At 44.1% G+C, this 22292-nt stretch overlaps 1 protein-coding gene and 1 long non-coding RNA gene across 3 annotated transcripts in view; both read left to right on the plus strand.

Moving 5' to 3' along the window:
* The first annotated feature begins 208 nt into the window (after positions 1–208).
* LOC113594664 (uncharacterized) lies at positions 209–4495 on the plus strand. Its single transcript, XR_003415087.2, has 3 exons — positions 209–338; positions 971–1104; positions 1595–4495. It is a non-coding gene; the product is annotated as an uncharacterized LOC113594664 (long non-coding RNA).
* A 4782-nt stretch (positions 4496–9277) lies between these two features.
* The window catches only part of CCDC174 (coiled-coil domain containing 174), a 32152-nt gene continuing 19137 nt past the window's right edge, over positions 9278–22292 (plus strand). For both annotated transcript variants that reach the window (XR_008296997.1, XM_015076433.3), the window contains exons 1-5: positions 9278–9415; positions 12746–12850; positions 13540–13640; positions 18016–18074; positions 20159–20336. Coding sequence is in view for 1 of the 2 variants with exons in the window: in XM_015076433.3 (XP_014931919.2) it covers positions 9302–9415; positions 12746–12850; positions 13540–13640; positions 18016–18074; positions 20159–20336 (557 nt within the window). In the remaining variant the exon portion in view is untranslated. The remainder of the gene's footprint in view (positions 9416–12745; positions 12851–13539; positions 13641–18015; positions 18075–20158; positions 20337–22292) is intronic.

The following is a 22292-nucleotide window of genomic DNA, read 5'->3' on the forward strand; positions in this document are numbered from 1 at the left end:
AACTCTGGCATTCCTGTGCATCCTGGGGGTGGCTCCTGCAGATCCTGCCCCTCCTCAGTCCCCAGGTCTCCCTGGCCTTGAGGGGGAAAATGTATTATGTTGCTCAGTACTTTTCTGATCGCAAAGTGACAGAAAATGGGAACTTACTAATTCATGTAATTAGAAAGTTCAAGGGTCTGACTTCCTGAGATTAGACACAAAGTACAAACAGGCCACCTGCACTTGATTTGACTCTATGTGTCTTCTCCACTTTCTCCAGGTCAGCTCCATTCTGAGGATTTTCCTCATGGCCACAAGATGGTTGCCAGGAACACCAATTCACATCCAACCTAAAAAAGGTGACTCTGTCCCAGCATTCTTAGCAAAATCTTGAGACTTACTTTCATCGAGCAGAGTGAGGAGAACCAGGCACAGGTACAGTGGCCCAAGGAATGCAGCACACTCACTGGCACGGACCTGGGTCACTGGCTGGCACTGGGCAGGGCGACTCACTTGGATCAAGAGTGTACGAAACTGCCTCCTCAAACAAAAATTGAGGGTTCTTGCTAGCAAAGGAGGGTGGGATGCTGACAAGACAAACTGCGGCCGTCTACTGCGTATGTCAGCCTAAAGCTGTGGTCCAAGGAACCCAGCGTTGAGCCTTCTCATTGTTCTCCCTGGGGTCCCAGTGTTCCTGCTCTGACCACTGGCCCACGATTCAGATAAGTGATGGGAAAATGGAATGAACAGTACCCGCGGGGTGTCGTGAGCAATCAACGGGTCACATAAGTAAATGCTTAGCTCATTGTGTGGAGACGGTTCCTTATGCCACCAGGGTCACTTTCATCTCCTGGATGCATGAGAGAAGAACATTCCCTGCAGGTAGATTGGGACCTCAGACTGAGTTCTGACCAATGGACTGTGGACGGGAATGACATACATATTCATGTCCAGGCCTGGCCACCTTCCATGCTTCTCTCTTCCCTATTAGGTGGAAGCAAAGGGCTCTGAGATACTGGAGCCACCTGCTGAATAAGCTCCGATCCCTCAGTTACCGTTTGGAGGCAGGCCACCCAAGAGATCAACTGGACCAGGCACACTGGACTTTGTAACAGCAAACCTTAGGTACTGTAAGTCAATGGTTCTCAAAGTGGGGCATTTGATAGTATCTGGGACATTGTGGTTGTCCCAATGACAGGTGGGGTGGGGTGGGGTGAGGAAATGCCATTGGTATCTAATGGGTAGAGGTCAGAAATGCTGCTAAACATCCTACAGTGCCCAGGGCAGCCCCCCAAACAAAGAATCACTTGGCCCAAAATGTCAACAGCACCAAGGTTAAAAAATCCCACTCTAAAATGTGAGCATCTTGAGAGAAAAGATTTGTCATTGCCCCAGGATAAATCCTGGACACCCCCCACCCCACCCTTTGATCTACAAGGCCCTGCAGGCCCGGGATCCTGCCCACCTCTCCTACCTCACATCCTATCCTCTCCCCTTCCCTCACTCGGTACCAATCACCCTTGCCTTCATCTGGCCTCTTTTAGACCTCAGGGCCTTTGCACTTGCTGTTCCTTCTTCCTTAAAAGTATTGCCCCCTGCTCTTCTAATTATCCAGGCACAACTTAAATGTCACCTGCTCAGAGACACCTTCCCTGATCACACAGTGTGTATTAGATCCCCTTCCACCACCTCGTGATTCTCCGTTACCACACCACATCACCATTACTGGTGATCACGGCGACGAGCCCGATCTATAACGTGGTAATGTGCTGGTTACTTGGGAAGGGAGGGATCTGACTTCCCCCTGGAACCTGAGGACATGAGGACAAGCACCATGGCTGCGTCATGTATTTCTGTCTCTCCAGCACCTGGCGCAATAGCTGGCACATGTGCAAAGGTGAAAAATAGACGTGTTGGATGAAGGAGTAGGTGAGGGATGGGAAGAAGGAGCAGGGTGTTTGCAGTCAGACACTGCTGGATTGAATTCTGGCTCCACCACCAGCTGTGAGTCAGCTTCACTCTCCAAACCCCCATCTGCTCGTCTGTAAAATGAACACAAGAATCCCATCTCCTGGGCTGGGGGAGGATGAAGGACGACAGTATATGCAGAGCGCCATCATGATTCCCAGCACAGAACAGGCACCTGTAAGGCATGCATTGAATATCAAATGCAGGGATAAACACCCTTCCCTGTGTGCTGTCATCTTGAGGGTGACCACTGGGAAGGAAGATGGAGCTGGGGTGCCGGAGCCTGGTTCATCCAGGCAGCTTCCCTCAATGATCCTATTCTGTACCCTGCCTTCTCCTTTAAGACCGTGACCCTAGGTCCCTCCTGCCAATGTCACAGGACCCAAGTTGGTGCCTGGCTTCCCTGCGCCCTGCCTCTCCCTTGCAGGATCCAGGAGAGATGTGATGCAGCCATCATGAGGGTCCCTCTTGTGAGATTCACAGCCCCCCCACACACACATGCCTCCCACCCCCTGCCTCTATCTGTGTCCATCTAGACTACGCAGGAAATGAAACTGGGCAGCAGGGCGTTTGCAATAAGGATCTCTGTGATGCCCTGTGATGTCTGTAAAATGGAACGTGATGAGGGGCCTCTTTCTTTCAAGTACAGTCTCATAGCAGATTTGGGGCCATAAAGGAACTCGGGTTGTTTCTACCTCTGGATGCATGAAGAGCAGGGATGGCAGGCAGGACATAGAGAAGGTGGTGACCTAGGGGAGAAACAGGTGCAGGAGCTCCATCTTATAGGAGAGGCAGGAGTGTGAGGTTGGGAGCTCCTGCACAGCCTCAGTGTGTCCCTGAGCCTTGTTTCCCTCAGCTGTAAGATGAGGTGGCGGCAGGCCCCACGACGTTAGGTTAGTGTAAAAATCTGATGAGTTAAAACTTGTACAGCACCACTGGACAGTGGGCTGGCCAGTGACTTGCTTCCAAAGGGTTAAAGATGCTTTACTGGTAGAGAATCCTGCAAATTGGGCCTTAGGCCAGGTGATGAGTGATTTCAGCAGCATCATTGACAGTCTTCCCTAGCTGGCCTCCCAGCAGCCTGACCCGGATGGGGGCAAATGTACCGTACCGACCAACTTCCTTTTGTCCCATCTCTGCAGCCAGGCTATCTGGCCACCTTTCTTTGGCACTTCTTAATGATGCCTCAGGCAGTTTGTAACCCCAGGCTCTCTGGAGTGGAGGGAGGCCTCAGATTCCCTCCTCCCAGATGGCACTGTGGATCCACAAGTTGTCCTTTTTCGAGACCGGCAGTGGAGCCCGTTGGGGGTTGAAATGGGTCCCCACCATCAAATGATATATTGAAGTCTTAACCCCAGCATCTCAAAATGTGACCTTTTTTGGAAGTAGGGTCGTTAACAGATGTAATTAGTTATGATGAGGTCATACTGAGAAAGCCGGGCCCCTCATCCAATATGCCCAGCATCCTTGTAAGACAGCCGTGTGAAGACAGAGACACAGGGAGAATGCCAAGCAAAGATGGAGGATGGGAGTGATGCATCTACAAGCCAAGGGATGCCAAAGATTGCCAGCAAACCACCAGAAGCTGAGAAGAGGCAAGGAAGGATTCTCCAACAGACTACAGAGGGAGTGTGGCCCTGCTGGCACCTTTATCTTAGACTTCCAGCCCCCAGAAATGTGAGACAATGTCTATTATTTTCCAACTACCAGGTTTGGGCCTGGGAAACTAACACAGGGCCAAAAGGAAGGGTCTGCTTTTCCCTACTTCATGGCCTTCAACATCCTGAGGGATATCCCACTCAAACATTGCCCTCTGTGCTCCATCCCTGGAGCCCCTCCCTCACTTGGCTTCAGGCTCCCCTGCCTACTCTCAGCAGTGGGTCTGGCGGCGAGGAGTGGGGGAGGCGGTGGTGAGTTGAACATAGTAAGGCATCTTCTGCCTTTCCTCCTCAAAGCCACTGGGTTGAGGCTGGGGGCAACTGTCAGGACCCAGTGATAGGTGGTTTTCTCCAGGCTATAGAATTCTTAGTACCTCGTGTTTTCAGCTGTGGACTCACCACCAATTTCCCAGGCAGCAGGAAAAGTTCCATTCACTGTCCTGTTATTCCAGATTTGAAAGCTCAGGTGGGCTCTCCAGGCCACCATGATCCTTGTCCAACCCCAGGGTGCACCTTCAGGCCTCCTGACATTAACCTGGTCAGCCTCTTCTGCCTGCAATAACCTAATGACAGGTGCCTCCTGCAGAAATATTCTGGGGTCAGCTCTTGTAAAAATTCCTCCCTTCCTCCACAGACTTAAACGGATGAATGAATAAATGAATCAACGCAAAGCTAATGCAGTCCCAAATCCACCGAGGGAGGACAGTGTGAGGTTGTGGAACTAGGCTGCTTGGGTTCAAATCCTGAGACCAAGAATAGCTGGGTGACCTTGGTCAAGTTACTTTCTCTGTGTCTCAGTTTCCTCATCTACAAAATAAAGATAACAACAGCACTTACTCTTGAGGTTGTTGTGGGGATTCAATGAAATATTGCCAACAGCAGATTTTGTGCCTGATGCCAATAAAGGTTAGTTTCTTTGTTAACTGGGATACAAGTCTCGGTATCTTTTGGCCCCATCCTGTGCCTGTGCTTAGAACCTAATTTCCTAATCTTCTTTCACACATTGGGTTTGGCTAATTCATCCACTGCTGAGTAATTTATTATCACAGACGGTGTTCTGGAGACAGAACAAAGGTTAAGATGCTATGGGCTGAATGCATGGGGGAGAGACACATTTTTAGTTTGAGGAAACAGGATATATAGAAAAATTGTACACATGCCAAAGCCGGGACTGGATGAAATTAAACCTCTTGACTTAACTGCCAATTAAAACATTGCAGGAGCAGCACAGGCTACAGCCTGCAACCAAGCTTCTATGAGACCTTGTGTTGGAAAATGACTTCAGGGCCCCCTTTAAAAATAAGAGCATGGTTTGGTGGCCATGTCCACAGGGAAATAGCTTCTGTATGTTTTGGAAGGTCTCCTCTCTCCCCCTTACTTAAAGCACCTAGGAGATTTGACAATTAAAACCTACTAAGAGATGAGAAGGAAGAAGATAATTGGTCTCCCACCTAGTCCCACCCCCCTTGGGACCCAGCAGGGGGACAAAATGGACCTCAGAACACTGCAAAATATGCAGCGTCATAACACAGACTGTCTTCAAGCGTGTGCCTTCTGCTGTGAGAAAACTGGCACTGAACAAAACTTCTGTATCCTGTAAGTGATGTGTGCACAGCACCTGTCAGCTTGCAAATCATTTCTGAGCTCTAGATCTCAAACATCCTGTGTGCCCAACTGGGTAAGAGTGTTGAGGCACAGAGGGGTGAGGCGATGTTCTCGAGGTAGCTGAGGGGGTGTGGTTGGGGCCAAGTCCTAGGCTCTTTGGAGGAAGCCCTGGGCTCTCTCTCATCAGGCTAGAGCACCCTGTCTGCCTCTTTCTTCCAGAATGAACCCAGGTCCATGGGCTGGGATCCGGGTGAAGATGAACAGCCCGGTAAAGAACATAAGGGCTGTGGCCTCAATTTTTGTATTAGGTAGCTGAAGGCCACTCTAGATGACCCAAACGTTTGGAAAGCATCAAAGGAAGAATTTGAAGAAACAGGACATGTGAAAAATCACTGGTGTCCTCAGAGGGCATTCCAGTCCATCCAAGATTAAGCTTTCCCTGCTTCTCTGACCTTGAAGTGTGTGAGGCTGGGGGGGAATCAAGGAGACTCCCTGGCTTTTTCTTAGTAATTTCAACGGCTTGGGAGGTAATTAAAATCAGCTGGATGCCCCTCTAGTGAGAACTTCTCATAAAGATGATGGCATAAACTTGCCTAATGAGCATGGAGATGACAGCAAAGGACCAGGGAAGGCATTACAAAGAGTAAATTCAACTCTCAAGGTCTTCTGTTTATGGAAACAACTAAAGTTACTTTCTTTCTAGCTGCCCAAGATCAGAACCCTTTGAATGGCATCATTGCCAGTGGTCAACTGGGCAAGGAAACTAAAATTCATGGTTTCCATTCCGTCTTTGGCTTCTCCTTCTCCCCCTCTTTCTTTCATAGAAGTCCTCTTCTAGCCATTTTTAGATGGTTCCCCTCTTTACAAGTAAGTAGAGTGCAAATAATGAGCTCAATGTCGTTGAGTTATTCTTTGACTCAAGGCTCCAGCACTTGCTAGCTGGCAAAGGCCCTCTGGGGTGTCACTTAACCTCTTGCACCTCGTTTTTTTCCTCTGTAAAATGGAGATAAGTAGCTCCCACCTCTGGGATTATTTCAAGCATTAAACCAGATAACCCATGAAAAGAGTATCATCACACATCGCCGACATCCAGTAGGGCTGTTGCTAAAATCTTTTCTATCAGTTTCCTATTGTAAGTGTCATCAAAAATCAATCTCTGTGCTTCAGAGTGCAAACATAACTCGAAGACAGTGTTTGGGGTAAAGAGGAACATTAGCTTTATTGCTTTGCAGAGCAAAAGAGGCTGCAAAACTGCAAGCCCACCCAAAGTTGGGGGCTGGGGTGTTTTAGAGGGACATCAGGATCTAGCTGGTTTTGCCAGGACTGTGTATGCACTGCCAGCTCAGTTGTCAGGGTGGTACAGGGTTCCTGAAAGAAAAGGCTAAGAAGGGAGGAGGGGAGGTTTGAGGAAGAGAGGAAAAGGGTTACTTAGTATGAAATCGAGCCTCGCTGGGCCATTAGTACAGCCATTTTGATTTTTCAACTTTGTGCTTTTATTATTTTTTTTTTAAAGTTTCTTTATTGTATATATAGAGATAGTGAGAGAGACAGAGTGTAAGTGGGGGAGGGTCAGAGAAGGAGGGAGACACAGAATCCGAAGCAGGCTCCAGGCTCCAAGCTGTCAGCACAGAGCCTGCTGTGGGGCTCAAACTCATGAACCACAAGATAATGACCTGAGTCGAAGTCAGACGCTTAACCGACTGAGCCACCCAGGCAACCCTCAACTTTGTGCTTTTAAGCCATTTCATAACGAATTGTTGGGCTTAAAACAATACAAATTCTCCTATGGTTCTGAAGGTCAGAAGTCTGAAATAAGCCTTACAAGGTGTGATATTGTGATTTGTAATAAATATATATTTGGTCTTCATCCCAGTTCCTGGCACTGAGCTCCTAAAACGCTTGGAATTTCCTAAGGGAAGACAACAGTAAAGGTGTCCTTTGTTCTGTTGGTGAGTGACTTTTGGAAAGCACCTAAGGGTAGGAGCTGGTTGCTAGAAGCAGAACCTTTCAGTCTCACCCTCTGACCTCCAGGGAGGGGATAGGAACTGGAGATTGACTTTAATCACTAGTGGCCAACGATTCAATCATGCCTATGTAATGAAGCTTCCATAAAATCCTCTAAAAAAGACAGGATTCGGAAAGCTTCTAGATTGGTGAACATGAAGAGATTTGTGGAGATTAATAAAAATATTAATGGTTGTGGGGTACCTGGGTGACTCAGTTGAGGGTCCGACCCTTGGTTTTGGCTCAGGTCATGATTTCATGGTTCCATTTGAACCGATCACTCAGAGTGAGCATGGGATCTCCATCTCCCTTCCCACATAACTTGGCCTTATGCATCTCCTCCCCGCCCCCCAGCCCCCCACCCCACCTCCCACCGGCTGTTCTGGAGTTATACCCTTTTATGATATAAACTGGTAATCTGATAAGTAACATGTTCTCTGAGCCTGTAAGCTGCTCTAGTAAATTGATCAAACCCAAGGAAGGGGTGATTGGAACCTCCAATTTAGAAGCATAGGTGATAGACTGGACTTGGAATTGGCGTCTGAAGTGGGGGCAGTCTTACAGGATGCAGCCCTTATCTTGTGGAATATGAGGCTATCTCCAGTTACATAAGGTCAGAGTGAGTTGAACTGTAGGCCATGCAGAATCACTATAAGGCTAAAGTCTAGTGTCAGTGGTGCTGCATTCCTTCTAGAGGCTCTAGTGGAGGATTTGTCTTTTCCTTCTAAAGGCTGCCTGCATTCCTTGCCACATGGTCTTTGATCCTTCTGCCTCCCTTATAAGGACATTTTGATTACGTTGGGTCCACCCAGATAATCTCCCCATATCAAGATCTTTAATTTAATCACATCTGCAAATTCCCTTTTGCTATATAAGGAAACATATGAACAGTTCCTGCAGATTAAAAGATGGACATCTTTGGCAGGGGAGGTCATTAGTCTATTGTTATCATTAATATGTTTTTTTTAAGTTTATTTATTTATTTTTGAGAGAGAGTGAGCAAGGGAGACAGACAAGCAGGTTCTGTGCTGTCAACAGCAGAGCCCAATGCAGGGTTCAAACGGAATCGTGAAATCATGACCTAAGCCAAAACCGAGAGTCAGATGCTCAACTGACTGAGCCACCCAGGCACTCCACAATCATTAATATTTTTATCAAACTTAGCTCATTTAACTTATATAATCCTCGTTAAATCCCATGAAGTACATACTATTTTCTTCCCATTTGAAAACTGACACAGAAGAAGTTAAGTAACTTTTCCAAAGTTCCAAAGTTACATAGCCAGTAAGTGTGATTGGAAGCCAGGAAACTGGCCTCTGGAGTTCATGTTCTTACTAGCAGAAATATGTGTACAGCATTTTTTTTTTTTTTTTTTTTTTTTTTTTTTTTGGTATTTTAGTGAGAGAGCACAGGAACAGGGGAGAGGGGTATGGAGAAGGGAGTGGGGAGAGAGAATCTTAAACATGCTTGGCTTGGAGTCCATCGTGGGGCTGGATCCCACGACCCTGAGATCATGATCTGAGGTGAAATTAAGAGTCGGACGCTAAACCTACTGAGCCATCCAGGTGACCCAAAACAGCTGAAATACGTAAAGTGGTATATAATAAGCACTGTATTAATGTTAGCTATTATTGTCATTTCTACCAAGATTAATATAATAATCCGTATCACATATGGCTTTTGTGAGAAATAAGTTAAAGTGTAAGAAGCACCAAACAGTGCCAGTCGTACAGCAGGTCTTCATTTAGATCTTTCCAGTCCTTACCCAGCCCACCTTTCTTTCCAAAAGGAAGAACATTTGTGCTCACTGTGCCCTCCCCAAGATGGCGCCATCCCAGCACCCAATCCGCCCCATTCAAGATGGCGTCCATCATTCTGAAGGCCACATTCCGTCCTTCTCAAGATGGCGCCAACACTAGCCCTTGTTACCTTCCTCTCTCTTCAAGATGGCCTTAGCTTAACAGTGGGCTTCTTTGACCCTCTCAAAATGGTGGCAGGCACACCATGCACAGCATCTGACCCTTCCAAGATGGCGCCGGCGTCGCAAACTTTCCTCTGTATTATAACAGCACTTCCGGTTGCGCCGGATGCAGGCGTTAGAGGCCTGCGGGAGGGTGTCGGTGCTTGTCCGCTTTGCGCTGGGAGCCTCTGGCGCCAGAATGGACCGGAGGAAAAAGCCTTTGGACGTTACTGCCTCTTCGGTGAGTGCGGGCACGGTGATGCTCCGGGGCTCCAAGTTCTCCTCACCTCCGCTAGACAAGAATCTCGACCTTGTGTGGCTTTCCCGCAAACAGGAACCCGAACCTGGCTTGTTTCAGTTGGGGACCCGGCCCAACTTTCTTACTGGGTTCTCCCCTCGGACGTACACCCAGACCGGGATTCCCTCCTTCGATACGGACCTGAACCTGATATCTTTTCCCCTTTAAGAACGTCCTTGCCCTTCTGCGACAACCGGGCCAGGCCTCGTTGCCAGTCGTGTCTCCCTCCGTGGTCGGAGAGGAACCCCGGCCAGTGCTTGCTGTGCAGACACATTCCCCTTCCTCCTTTCTTTTCCAGTCCAGAGACCAGCAAGGTCCTCCCAGAACATGAGAGAATGTGACTTATTCCCCTGGATCCGAGAGCGCCCAGCGTCCCCTGACCAGGAACTAAACAGTTGTTAATGCACCCGTAGGTTGCGGTGCTTGCGAGTTGTAAGCTCTAACAGGACGTAAGCAGTTTTGTTAAACTAGCTACTTCTAAGAAGAAAACCTGCTCTGACGTTTCTGTGCACTATCTCGTTGAATTCACCCAGCTGCCTTAGAAAGTAGGTGCTATTAATATCCCAGTTTTATAGCTGATAACTTTGAGGCCCATTTAAGGCAAAGTGGCTTTCCCCAGTTTACATACAGAATTCTTAGTGATAGAATTGGCTCACTCAATCTGGTTGTCTCCAAAGCTGTTGCCTTTTCTGTTACATCAGAGCAAATTGCCTAATATTTGATTTAATCTTCAATTTACTGCAGAGTATTAGGATGCAAAGGAAGTGCAAAGGAAAACTTCTATGTGTGCCAATATTTGAGTCTTTTTTCCTTGTCTGATATTGAACTTTAGTGCTAGTTAGTATGTTTGAGCAAAAAGAGCAAAAAAAGTATAAATAATAAAGTTATTCTATCCTGACAGGTTAAAATTAGCAGTAACCATAATAGGAATGTTCTCTGGGATGGACAGTTTTCAGAGCATCTTCTTTTTAAAATTCAAAAGTAGTCACAGAATAGGAAAATGTATGGCTAGAAAATGGAGGTGGTTAAGAAGGCTTAGAAGAAGAGGCTGTAAAGTTTTTGTGTTTAAAAGCTTAGATTATTAGGTTCTGGGATGACACTTCCTTTAGCATTAAATCCCTGCCAAGGCTGCTTTTAAACTGATGTCTTCCAAAATAGAAATCCTTGAACTCATTTTGATTCCCCTTAAAAGTCAATCTGTGATGCTTTATAAGTATCCTGTTGATAAATGCCCACGTGGAAGCACCTGGGTGGCTCATTCGGTTAAGCTTCTGACTCTTGATTTTCAGTTTAGGTCATGATCTCACAGTCCTGAGAGTGAGCCCCGCGTGGGGCTCTGCCCCAAGTATGGAGCCTGCTTGGGATTCTCTCTGTTCCCCCCTCTCTCTCTGCTCCCCCTTGCTCTCATGCGCACGTGCATGCTTTCTCTAAGCATTAAAAAAAATGCCCATGTGTATAGGGAGCTGTATCTGGACCTTTAAAATGGAAACTGTCGTTATATCTTTCTTTGCAAAGTAGACACTAGTGATTGGTACAGTGAGAGATAGGCATGGATATTCACCAACTGCCCTGTTCCCTTTGCCCTGGCCTTTCCTGTTCTTGAACCCTGTGATTGAGCTAAACTTGCAGTTTCTAAAACATACATAAGCTTGGAGCTCTTTTCATTCACTCAGTCCACTTTATTTCCAGCTGTTGACATCTTGCATATCTTTTTTTTAAATTTTATTTATTATTTAAAAAAATTTTTTTAATGTTTATTTTTTGGGGGGGAGAGGGGCAGAGAGAGAGGGAGACACAGAATCCGAAGCAGGCTTCAGGCTCCAAGCTGTAAGCACAGAGCCTGACACAGGGTTTGAACTCATGAACCCCAAGATCATGACCTAAGCCAAAGTCAGATGCTTAACTAACTGAGGCACCCAGGTGCCCCTTATTTATTTTAAGTAATCTCTACATCCAGTGTAGGGCTTGAATTCATGACCCTGACTGAGATCAAAAGTTGCACACCCCTCTGACTGGGCCAGCCAGGCGCCCCTTTCCTGTCTTTTAAGGCTCAACTCAAAGCTGTCTCTGACCACTCTGGACAGCAGGAAATGCTCCTGCAGCTCAAATTTTATGCTATTTTCTTCCACTTTTTTTTTCTTCTTAAAGACTTTTTAAGTAATCTATACACAACGTGGGGCTTGAACTTACAACCTTGAGATCAAGAGTCATATGTTCCGACTGAGCTGGCCAGGTGCCCCTGTTTTCTTCCATTCTTTTTTTTTTTTTTTTTTTTTTTGAGAGAGAGAGAGGGGGGAGGTACCTGGGTGGGCTTAGTTAAGTATCAGTCTTTGGCTCAGGTCATGATCATACAGTTCCGGAGTTCAAGCCCCATATCAGGCTCTTTGTTATCAGCACAGAGCCCTCTTGGGATTCTCTCTCTCTCTCTCTCTCTCTCTCTCTCTCTCCCTCTCTCTCCTCTCTCCCCCTCTCCCCTCTCCCTGTCTCCCTCCTCTCCCCCCTCTCCCCCCTCCTCCCCCCTCTCCCCCCTCTCCCTCCCCCTCCCTCCCTCCCTCCCTCTCCCCCTTCCCCCCCCCTCACACTCTCTCAAAAATAAATAAACATTTAAAGAGAGAGGGAGTCTTAAGTAAGCTGCACACTTAGTACAGAGCCTGACTTGGGGCTCGGTCACGCCTCTATCTCACAATCCTGAAATCATGACCTCAGCCGAATCAGGAGTCAGACAGTTAACCTTAATGCTTAACCTTAATGGACTGAGCTACCCGGGCACCCCTTCTTCCACTTTTAAAGTCATTTATTACATCTTACTGGTATTATAAGTTGCCTTTTTTATTAGATTGTAACTGAGGCAGAAGTGTTTCTATTTCATGTTTATATCCTGCTCTTCAGTACTCGGATAGTTGCTGAAGACATTTCTCTGCAGAAATAATAAATTGTTGTGATGATTATATGGGATTACAGTATCAGTCAGAGAGAAGGTGTTTAGTGTTGTTAATTCAGTCTGAATCTAATAGATGCAAACTTCATTTACTTTTGAGTAATTACCCGCCCCTTGCCCAGTGTTGAAGGTTAGAGTAGAAATACGTCTCCAACAGAGCTGGAATGCATTATGACTTGACTTAGTTTGCACTGGATTCTATATTTAATTTTGTATTCATTTTTGTCTGTTTATAGGAACTTTAAATCTTGCTTTGAGAATTACAGTAACTTGGAAATCTGGTCACTCATTAGAACTAACCCATCGTTTTTGTTTGCTTATTGGTTTTATTCTAGTTGGTAGACCTTAAGGCTGAACTCTTCCGAAAACAAGAAGAATTCAAACAAGAAAAACTTCTAAAAGATTCTGGAGTTTTGGGAAAACCAAAAACAACTAATAAGGTAAAAATAAGATCTAGTTATCTCCATTGATTCCAAACATGAGGGAATTATGCCATAATTAGATTTTTTGAAAGTCTCCTGGTCTCTGCTACATATAAAATTTCAGGGAAAATCCCTATCTTGTAGCTGAACATCCACATAAAATATATTATATTAAAATAGAAATTAGAGCATTTAAAAGCCTATTATAATGTTGTATGTAATTCTTTAGCACTTCTTTTGGAAAAGTGCATGCTCTAATAAGTGGTTTTGTACCTGTTCATGGAAGATCAGCTACATAGGTATTATAAATCCAAACAGAGAGAAACAATTAGATAATACAGTAATATAGCAGAAAATACCAAGATCTTTAAGAGTTGTGAATGGTTTTCCGATTTTACAGGTAATGGTACTTATTATTTGTATTACTGATTCTCTTGAGTTAAGTTGCAGTCATTCAGGAGATAAAAGATAAATGTGCAGTCGCGTAAAAGGAATTCTTTAAATAATTTAGGGCTTTTTTTTTTTTTCCACCTCCAGCTTTTCCTTGTATAGTTTATTTGCCTGACATAGGTTGGCTGTCAGAAGATCTAGTTTTCTCCATTGATCCATAAGATCTAATCTGTTTTTTTCTTCTGATGTATAAAAGTAGAGATTTTTTGCAATCATTTGGTATTTCTGTTTTGTCTTTTTAAATTAATATGCTGCAGAAACCAAGTATCTGGAGCAAACAGAATGTAGGAGTTACAAATAGAGCTGAGAAGGATGCAGAACAGAAGATTGAGGAACAGAAGACTTTAGACAAAGCAAGGTAGAGTTAAACTCTGATAAATGTAGTTGCCTTTGGTGTTACCCAAGCAAAGAAGTGAGAGTTCCACTTCACACTTTTGAATTTATAGGTTTAATTTTGTCATCTTTTCAGTCGAATACTACAAAAATATAAAATAGCCTCTAAAAATAATATCATTTGTAATCGTATAAGAAGATAAGACATAACCTCCATTTGGAACATGAAACAGAATCCAACTTTGAGCTTTTGTTAGGCACTAAGATTATCAACAAGTGTTGAAGAAATGTCCCTAGGAAGGTGTGGCTCTGGGCTACTAGGTGTTATGATGTTAGCATTTCGAAACTGAATTTTCCCTTTAACTTTTTATTTTGAAAAACTTCAAAGCAACAGGCTAATTGAAAGGATGCCTGGGTGGCTCAATCGGTTAAGCATCTGACTTCAGCTCAGGTCGTGATCTTGTGGTCTGTGAGTTCATGCCCTGTGTTTGGCTTTGTGCTGACAGCTCAGAGCCTGGAGCCTGCTTCAGATCCTGTATCTCCCTCCCTCTCTGCCCCTTCCCCACTCACACTCTGTGTCTCTCTCTCTCAAAAATAAATACATATTTAAAAAAAAAAAAGAATACAGTACCTGGGTTTACCAATTAATGTCTTTCCACATTTGCTTTGGCTCCTTTCTGTCTCTGGTGTGTGTGTGTGTGTGTGGCAGAGAAACTTTGTTAAACATCATGATACTTTGCCTCAAAATATTTCAGCATGTATCTCCTAAGAACAGGATATTCTCCTACATAACCACAATAGTGCTATCATACCCAAGAAATTTAACACTGATAAAATAGTATTATATACGATATGATCTATAGTCCGAGTTTACCAGTTATCCTGGCACAGTTAAATCCTTTATAGTTTGTTATGTTTTAATTCAGAATTCAAAGATCACACATTCCATTTAGTCTGTCATTTTCTTTTCTTTCTTTCTTTCTTTCTTTCTTTCTTTCTTTCTTTCTTTCTTTCTTTCTGAGAGAGGGTGTAAGCAGGGGAGAGGGCAAAGGGGAGAAAGAGAGAGAGAGAGAGAGAGAGAGAGAGAGAGAGAGAATTTTAAGCAGGCTCCATGCTCAGCAGGGAGCCTGATGCAGGGCTTGATCCCATGACCCTGGGATCATGACCTGAGCTGAAATCAAGAGTCAGGTGCTCAACTGACTGAGCCATCCAGGCACCCCTCTTTTTTTTTTAAAGAGGGAGAGATTTTGTATATAGAATGACTTTCTTTTTTCTTCCTTTTATTAAAATTATTTTTTTAGTAATCTCTACACCCAACATGGAGCTCAGACTCACGACTGAGATCAAGAGTCGCATGCTCTACCAACTGATCCCGCCAGGCACCCCAGTTGTCCTATTTCTTTAGTCTCTTTTAGTCTAGAATAATTCCCATGCCTTTTTGTCATCTGTTGTGCCATTACTGTTCTTGGTGAGTCCAGGCTTCTGTCTGCAGTGTCCCACAATCTGATTAGAGTCTCATTAACTGCTTTTGGTAAGAATAAGATGTAGGCGGCGGTGTGTCCTTCCCATTGGATCACAGCAGGAGGTTCACAATGTCAGTTTGAGTTATTATTGGTGATGAACTTTGATCACTTGGTTAAGATAGATTTTTTCACCGTAAAGTCTCTTTCCCATTTGTAACTAATAATAATCTAAGGAGGGCAACTCTGAGACTATGAATATCTTGTTCACCAACATATTTCCACCCAGTGGAACCTTGTGACTTCTCAGTTGTTAGACTGGTGATTTCAAAGTGATGATTTTCTAATTCATTCGTTCCATTTTTATTTTTTCATTCCATTTGTTAGCTGGTATTCTTCTGTAAAGAAGAACTCTTTGTTATTTACAGTGTCACCCTAGACTCAGAGGGAATCCCAAGTTTGAATGTCTGTCATGACTCATGTGCTTTTGGATCTATTGCGTAATAAAAACTCTGCACTTGGAAACAGTAGTTGCTAAGATTACTCAGCTCTTCTGGGTTTGAAAAAAAGAGGCAGAATATTAGCGCATTTGGGGAATTGTTTTTCTTAGTGTTTGACCTGTTCCCAGCAGACATAGCGTATGTTAATTTTTGAGACATCTTTCTCACCCTACTGGAATATTCTCAGAATTCTAATTTGTTGAAAGGTGCCATAATCCTTTGTTATTTACTGTATATAACAAGAGTTTTCCTGGGTACTTTGCTGTGATTTTTTTTTATCCAGTAACCTATTACATAATACTTTGGCTTATTTGTGCTTATGAAGAGTCAAGTCTGTCCTTGGTCTACAGGACTTCTGAGTCTCCCCAGAGCTCAAGATGGGCAGGGACAGTCCTTTGAGGATGTAAGACCTTAGGCAAGTTACTTCTCCATTGAGATGTTCCTTATCTATGAAGTGAGGTGGTTAATACTCAGCTCATGGAGCTTTGTAGGGAATTCATTAAAGGAGATACATAGTGTTTGGCACATAGTTGTTCCAGATAAGTGTCCCATACTCTTGCCCTCTGAATTCCATCTTTCTTACTTGACTGAAGAAATTGTTCTTTAAAGTCTCTAATGACTTCCTCATCTACTAAATCCAGTGGTGGCCATTTCTCTGACATCTTCCTTGATCTCCGTTATTCATCTGGAGACTCTTCCTGCCATCTTTCTGTTACACTGCAACCAGGCTTCTTACGCTTTCCCATGTTTGTTTGTTTTTTAAGTGTATTTATTTATTTTTTGAGAAAGAGAGTGCCCGTGTGTGCTGGGGGAGTGGGGGATGGGCAGAGAGAAAGGAGAGAGAGAGAATCCCACTGAGAAGGCTCAGTGCTTCCAGTGCAGAGCCCTACACAGGGCTCAATCCCATGAATTGTGAGATCACAACCTAAGCTGAAATCAAGAGTTGCACACGTAACTGAGTCCCCCAGGTGCCCCTCCCACACGTTCTTGTACCTGCCTCTTTCTGTCCTTATTTTGTGCCCCCCTCTCCTTTGCTCAGCATCCTCCACCATTGTGATCTCTGCTTGAACATATCAAGCTCATTCCTACTTCCTCCTTCCTCTGTCTCACTTGCTTTCTCCCCAAGATCCTCTCATGGTTGGCTTCTTGCTCTGTAAGCCTTAGCTCAAATGTCACCTTCAGAGAGGTTTCCCCTGGCTACCCTTTCTAGCCTAGTGTCCTCCTGGTTACTCTATCCTCACACCTGTTTTTTTGTGGTTTGTTTTTTAAAAATTTTTTAGGTTTTATTTTCATTAAGACATTCTCTGATGACACAGCTTACTACGTTAAGCCCCCTCTGAAATAGAGTCCTTGTTACGGAAACAGTGCTTGGCATAGAGGAGGCCTGGAGGAAGTACTTGTTGAAGGAATGCATAAAATGGGAGAGGAATCTTTCTGACCTAGATGACGAAGATGCAGATGACGTACCTGATGGCATGCTTTCCGTGTGCGATCTAGTTACTCTCCATGACAACCCTAAGAGGCAGTGCTGTTTTTTTCATCTGTTACAGATTTAGGAACTGGGGGTGGGGTGGGGTACAAGAGAGGTGAAGTAATTTGTTCCAGAGCACACAGCCATGTGACCAAGGGACTTTATTGTCTCGGGATGCCATTAGAAGTGAAATTTTCCTTTATGATTAAGTGTGATTGATTCTTCGCAAGCAAAAGCTCACATGACTTCTTTGGGACTTCTCTTTACCATCATTAAGTATTTCTAAAATAAGGAATTGCTAGCCATCTTACTAAGTCTGTGTCCACTAAAAAGTAAATGTCACCAGAATTAACGTGACCAGTGAGGCTGCTTTATTGAAATACCAGGGTTGATGTTTGTTTTTTATTAGCTGTGTCATGAATAAATTACTCATGCTCTGTGTAATACATGTATGATGTATTCATGCATCATATTTTAACAGACTTCTAAGAAGTTGATCTTTAGCTCCCTTAGAGAAGCCTAATGAGCCACAGATGATCAGGGACTCGTGCCTTAAAACAGTAATGCAAAGGGTGTGCATTGAACATGGTGATCCCTTTAGAAGGTTGGACATAGAAAATGTTTTTATTTAGACACCTCTTTCTTTTTTTGGTATTTAACTTAGTTTGCATTTGGAATCTTAATTCATTATTTATTTTCAGATACTGATTGAGAATTTACTATATACCAGGTATTGTTCTAGGCACTGGGATATAGTCATTAATAAGAGAAAGATGGGGCTTGTCCTCATGGAACTTACATGAAGTTGGCAATCAGGAGTGGCTGGGTCTGAGGGTCCCCTTAGGGTGGGGTGGTCAGCTCAGCCTCATCGCCAGACTGGGCCTCCTGGCAGATTGCAGCAGTCAGGCAGCCTTCACACGAGTAGCAGGCGTAAGACCATTTCTAATACTTGTCTTTTTTTTCTCCTAGGGAGAAATTAGAAGAAAAAGCCAAATTATATGAAAAAATGACTAAAGGAGACTTTATAGGTAAATGCAATAGTTTATTTATACTTCTTTATTTTCTGTAACTCATATAGCCCTGTGGTATTTCATTATTTATTAAAATAACCTTAAGTACGGGGAGAGATTTAAGAAATAACATGCATTACCTTCTGAGCCAGCACAGGGACGAGAAAATACATCCACAGTAATCTCTGATTGTCCAGTGTGCACCACATGTTAGGTGCTATGAGGGGACAAACAAGGGTAGCATGAGCCAGATTCTCTTCTCGGTCCTCAAGGGGATTGTCATCAGTGGAGGACAATGGCACGCAGAACAAAGCAAAGTTAGGAAATGAGGTCTAAATAGGCTACAATTAGAAACGATTCTACCTATATTAAAAAATGACTGAGGGGAATTATAGGTATATCAGGGTGTTGGAGTTAGGTTTCCTTGTCCCTATTTTCTATTTTTTTCTGTGATGTGCCTGTAATCGCTTCTAAAATAATAAGAAGCTCCCCCTTTCCCCATACCCCCTCCCCCCCAGAGAAGGAACACCCAGCCTTACTATTAGATAGCAGTAGAAGAGATTTTACAAGGCACTGCATTTTTCATTGCCAAAAGGCATGTGAGGAAGTCTTTAGGGAGAAGGTAGGCTCTAATAGGATCTCAAAGGCTTTGGAGAGCTGGAGAAAGGGATTCTGCAGGGTAGAGTGGTGAGAGAAGATCAGCAGAGAGAGGAGAGGGCTAGTGTTGGCAGACAGACTAGTATGGCTGGGCCTGATGGGCTGGGAAAGGGGGCAGTGGGGCAGCAGGAGAAGAGGCAGGGCCGGAACCTTGGTCATTGGCTGCCCACACAGCCAAACTCCCTCTTTCCAGGCAGCAGAGGCATGTTCCCTGCCTGGCAGGGAGCCCAGCGTGGGAGAGGTAGGCACTCTCAAAGCTAGGGGACATGGGGAGAGGCTGTGTCTTCCTTTTGATGAAGCAGCAGGGTGTCTATTAACCAGGAGGCCTCACTGTTATGTGGTCTTAGAACTCCGCTCTGAGAAAGTACATCTCTTTCCCATGTGAGTTATTTTGTGGCTTAAAAAAAAAAATTAGTCTTTTTTTTTTTTTTTTTTTTTTTTTTTTTAATTCAGACTTTACTTGTATCGTTAATATAGAAATCAGGTCAAAGGAGTGTGCCTGTGGACCTGGGGATTTGGTTCTGTCCAGGATGGTGGGACCTGATAGGCCTGATAGGCATATTGGATATTTGGGCAAGTTAAGTTTTGGAGCCTCAGTTATTCTCCACTGTACCTTGGGGGTTAACACCGGTACCTGGTAACAGGGAACCTAATACCTGTTCCATAGAGCTTAATCCTGTACTCAAAAACCTCAGAGAAAATTCAGCATAGTGAAACTTAATGTAAATGTTATTTGTGAGTATTTCAACTGTCTTGGGTTAAATTGAATTAAAGTCACGGGTTGCTATTTAACTTTCAGCGTATATGTTTTAGCTCAAGCATATTATAAGCTATAGGTCTTACCCGTCTCTGTATGCACTACAGATCCTGGCACCATGCCTTGCCTGAAAGTGGTGTTAATTGCATTGAAAAGAATTCAGATGACTTCTTTTCCCTATATTATGACCCTTAAAACACCATACCACAACAGTATAATTAGGGTTGGTAATAATATAGCCCCTTGATTGGGGAGCTACATGTAGTAACACAGGTCTGTTGCTTTTGTTTGGCGACATGAGAAATGCAGTCCTGCTTCTATATTATGTCATTGGGTGAATGAGTGTCTTTGAAATCACGTGGTTTTATCTTAAAGTTACATTCTGAGACCATATTGCTCACTCATTGTATTGACGAGGCAACAGAAGACTTTAGACTCTTAAGATTTTTTTAGTGTGGTATGTGTTTCTGATGGCACATTTGCAGCTCCACGGTTAGATCCCGCAGTGGCTCTGTGTCTTTGTAAACTTTCGGGGGGTGGTGGGGGTGGCGGATGCATCGACTAGTGAGCCGTCCAGGGGGAGTGTAGCCGCCCAGTGGTGAATGTGACTGCTTCATATCAATTCCATATGTGGTTTACATCTTTGAAAAGAATGTCAAAAATCTGAATATTGATTTTTATGTCTTAGATGAAGAAGCGGAGGATATGTACCTTGTGGATTTCACACAGAAGATCATAGACAAACACAAAGAGATGGAGGTGTTTGGTGCCAACAGAGATTGTAGGAAGGCAGGAGAAAGAGACGATGATGAAGAAGATCTTTCTGAAAAAGATATACCTCCTCCCCAGGACCCCAGTGAAGAATGGTTGGTGATAATGACATTAATTGGTCATGTTAACATTCTCAGACTTGTGTTTACTTTTTTTTTTTTTTAAGTAAACTCTGCACCCAACATGGGGCTTGAACTCATGACCCTGAGACCAAAAGTTACATATTCCACCGACAGCCGGTCAGGAGCCCTGACTCGTGTTTACTTTCTGAAAGTGATTTTGTTTGGATGCTATCAAACCATTTCTCTTCAGTCTTCCTCTCTTTCCTTTAAGATTGGATTTACAGAAACAGTGGCTCCAAAGAAGAAATAATTAACAAGACCGAGTCAGGTGCAAAAGGCATTAGTACACCTGTTTGACTGATGTGGAAGTGTTGTTTAGACAGAAGCGTATTCCTTTCTTACCTGGGCTGCTGCCCAGGTCATTATTCAGGCATTGTGGAGAGTCACTGTCCAGCTGGTGGTGATCTTCATTTCCACAGAAAAAGGCAGGCAGGACTCTGGCTGGGGCATTTCTGGCAGTGTCGTGTAGGCATTGTGGACCTCGGACCTGCATAGCAGGTCTTTCACTGGCAGTATGACCTTGATCAAGTTCCATCCTCACTGAGGCTCAGTTTCCTCACCTGTAAAACAACGAAGCCTGGTTTTCCTTATTGTTTGCCTTAAACTCCCTTCAGGAAGTAAGAGTATGTTAAGCTACCCAAGAAACTGCTCTGTGGAGTAGAAGCACACATGTTGTAAGCTTTTATTGAAATTATTCTAAGTTTTACCTACGTGTACGTGAATGATGGGGAAGCAAACTAGTCTTTTCCCTATGAGACCAATATGTCAATAAGTAAAGAGACCAGAATGAAAAGTCCCTTCTAAGGATTTTCTCTACTGAAGACTGTGTTTGCAAACTTGTTCAGACGTGGTTAAAATTGCATAGAGCTGCACTGATGGTGTAAAACTGAGAATAACCCCGCCTGCCCACCCTCTTGCCAGTGCAGAGCCTACCCACCTTCTCTTCCAGGCTCAAATATCCTCATTATTGGGATCTTTGTTGGGAACCGCTCAGGATAGTTTGCAGCACTTGCTGACCTTTTGTCAGCTCTTGGCCCCGTCGGTAGGAGTCATCGGTGAGCTTAAGAGAGCAGGTCCGGCTACTGAGGATTGCAGGGACCTCACATCTTCATACTACCGAGGGTGTCCACGTTGTCTGGAAATAACATGACATTGGGATAGAACAGATGTTATCTGCTTTCTAAAAATTTACATTTGGGCTAGGTTTTCTGGCTGCATACTTGTTAAAAGCAACCCAAAGAGAAGCACATACGACGTAGTCTCTTCTACTGATGCTTTTCCTCATCGTTTCCAGTATGAGCGATTTCTCCCTCACCCGAAATCTGGTAGCACTTAGATATGCTTCCGACTCCTTTGGGTCTTAGCTTCTCTTTATTATTGACACACAACTGGCCTCGTTACTAGAAAAAAAATTCGAGGCAAAACTTTGGTACTTCTTATATCCTCCCTGCTGATGTTAGGAAGCGTTTCATGGGCACGGGCCTTAACTCTCCCTGAGAGCGCTTTGAAGATGCCATGACTCTGAGCCCTGCCATATTACTCTTGTACCTCAAGTAATTGTTTTCCTGGAGCTTGTTCAGTGATTGCTGATTACATAGAGCACTTGCTGACTACTGTCTTGCCACTTCTGTTTTGAGGGGATCTGTACATTTTAGAGACCTTCTCCAGAAACAGAATAGCCTATGATTGCTTTTCATAGCAGAAATCTCATCTCCTTTGAAAGGTTTAATGTCTTTTTTTTTCTTCCTAATGCTTGTATGATTACTAGCAATTTGTCAGTGATTTGAAGAGTTTGGAGGGCAATTGAAGGTGTCACATGCCACCATATGGTGAAGGAAGACGCACCGCAAGCAGTTCTGACACTTTTTTTGTTTTTAAATTAAGCTCCAGAATTGTAGCTACTTGTAAAATCCTTTTGGTAGTTAAGTT

Source organism: Acinonyx jubatus, chromosome A2 (genome assembly GCF_027475565.1).
Source record: "Acinonyx jubatus isolate Ajub_Pintada_27869175 chromosome A2, VMU_Ajub_asm_v1.0, whole genome shotgun sequence".
NCBI classification, from domain to species: Eukaryota; Metazoa; Chordata; class Mammalia; order Carnivora; family Felidae; genus Acinonyx; species Acinonyx jubatus.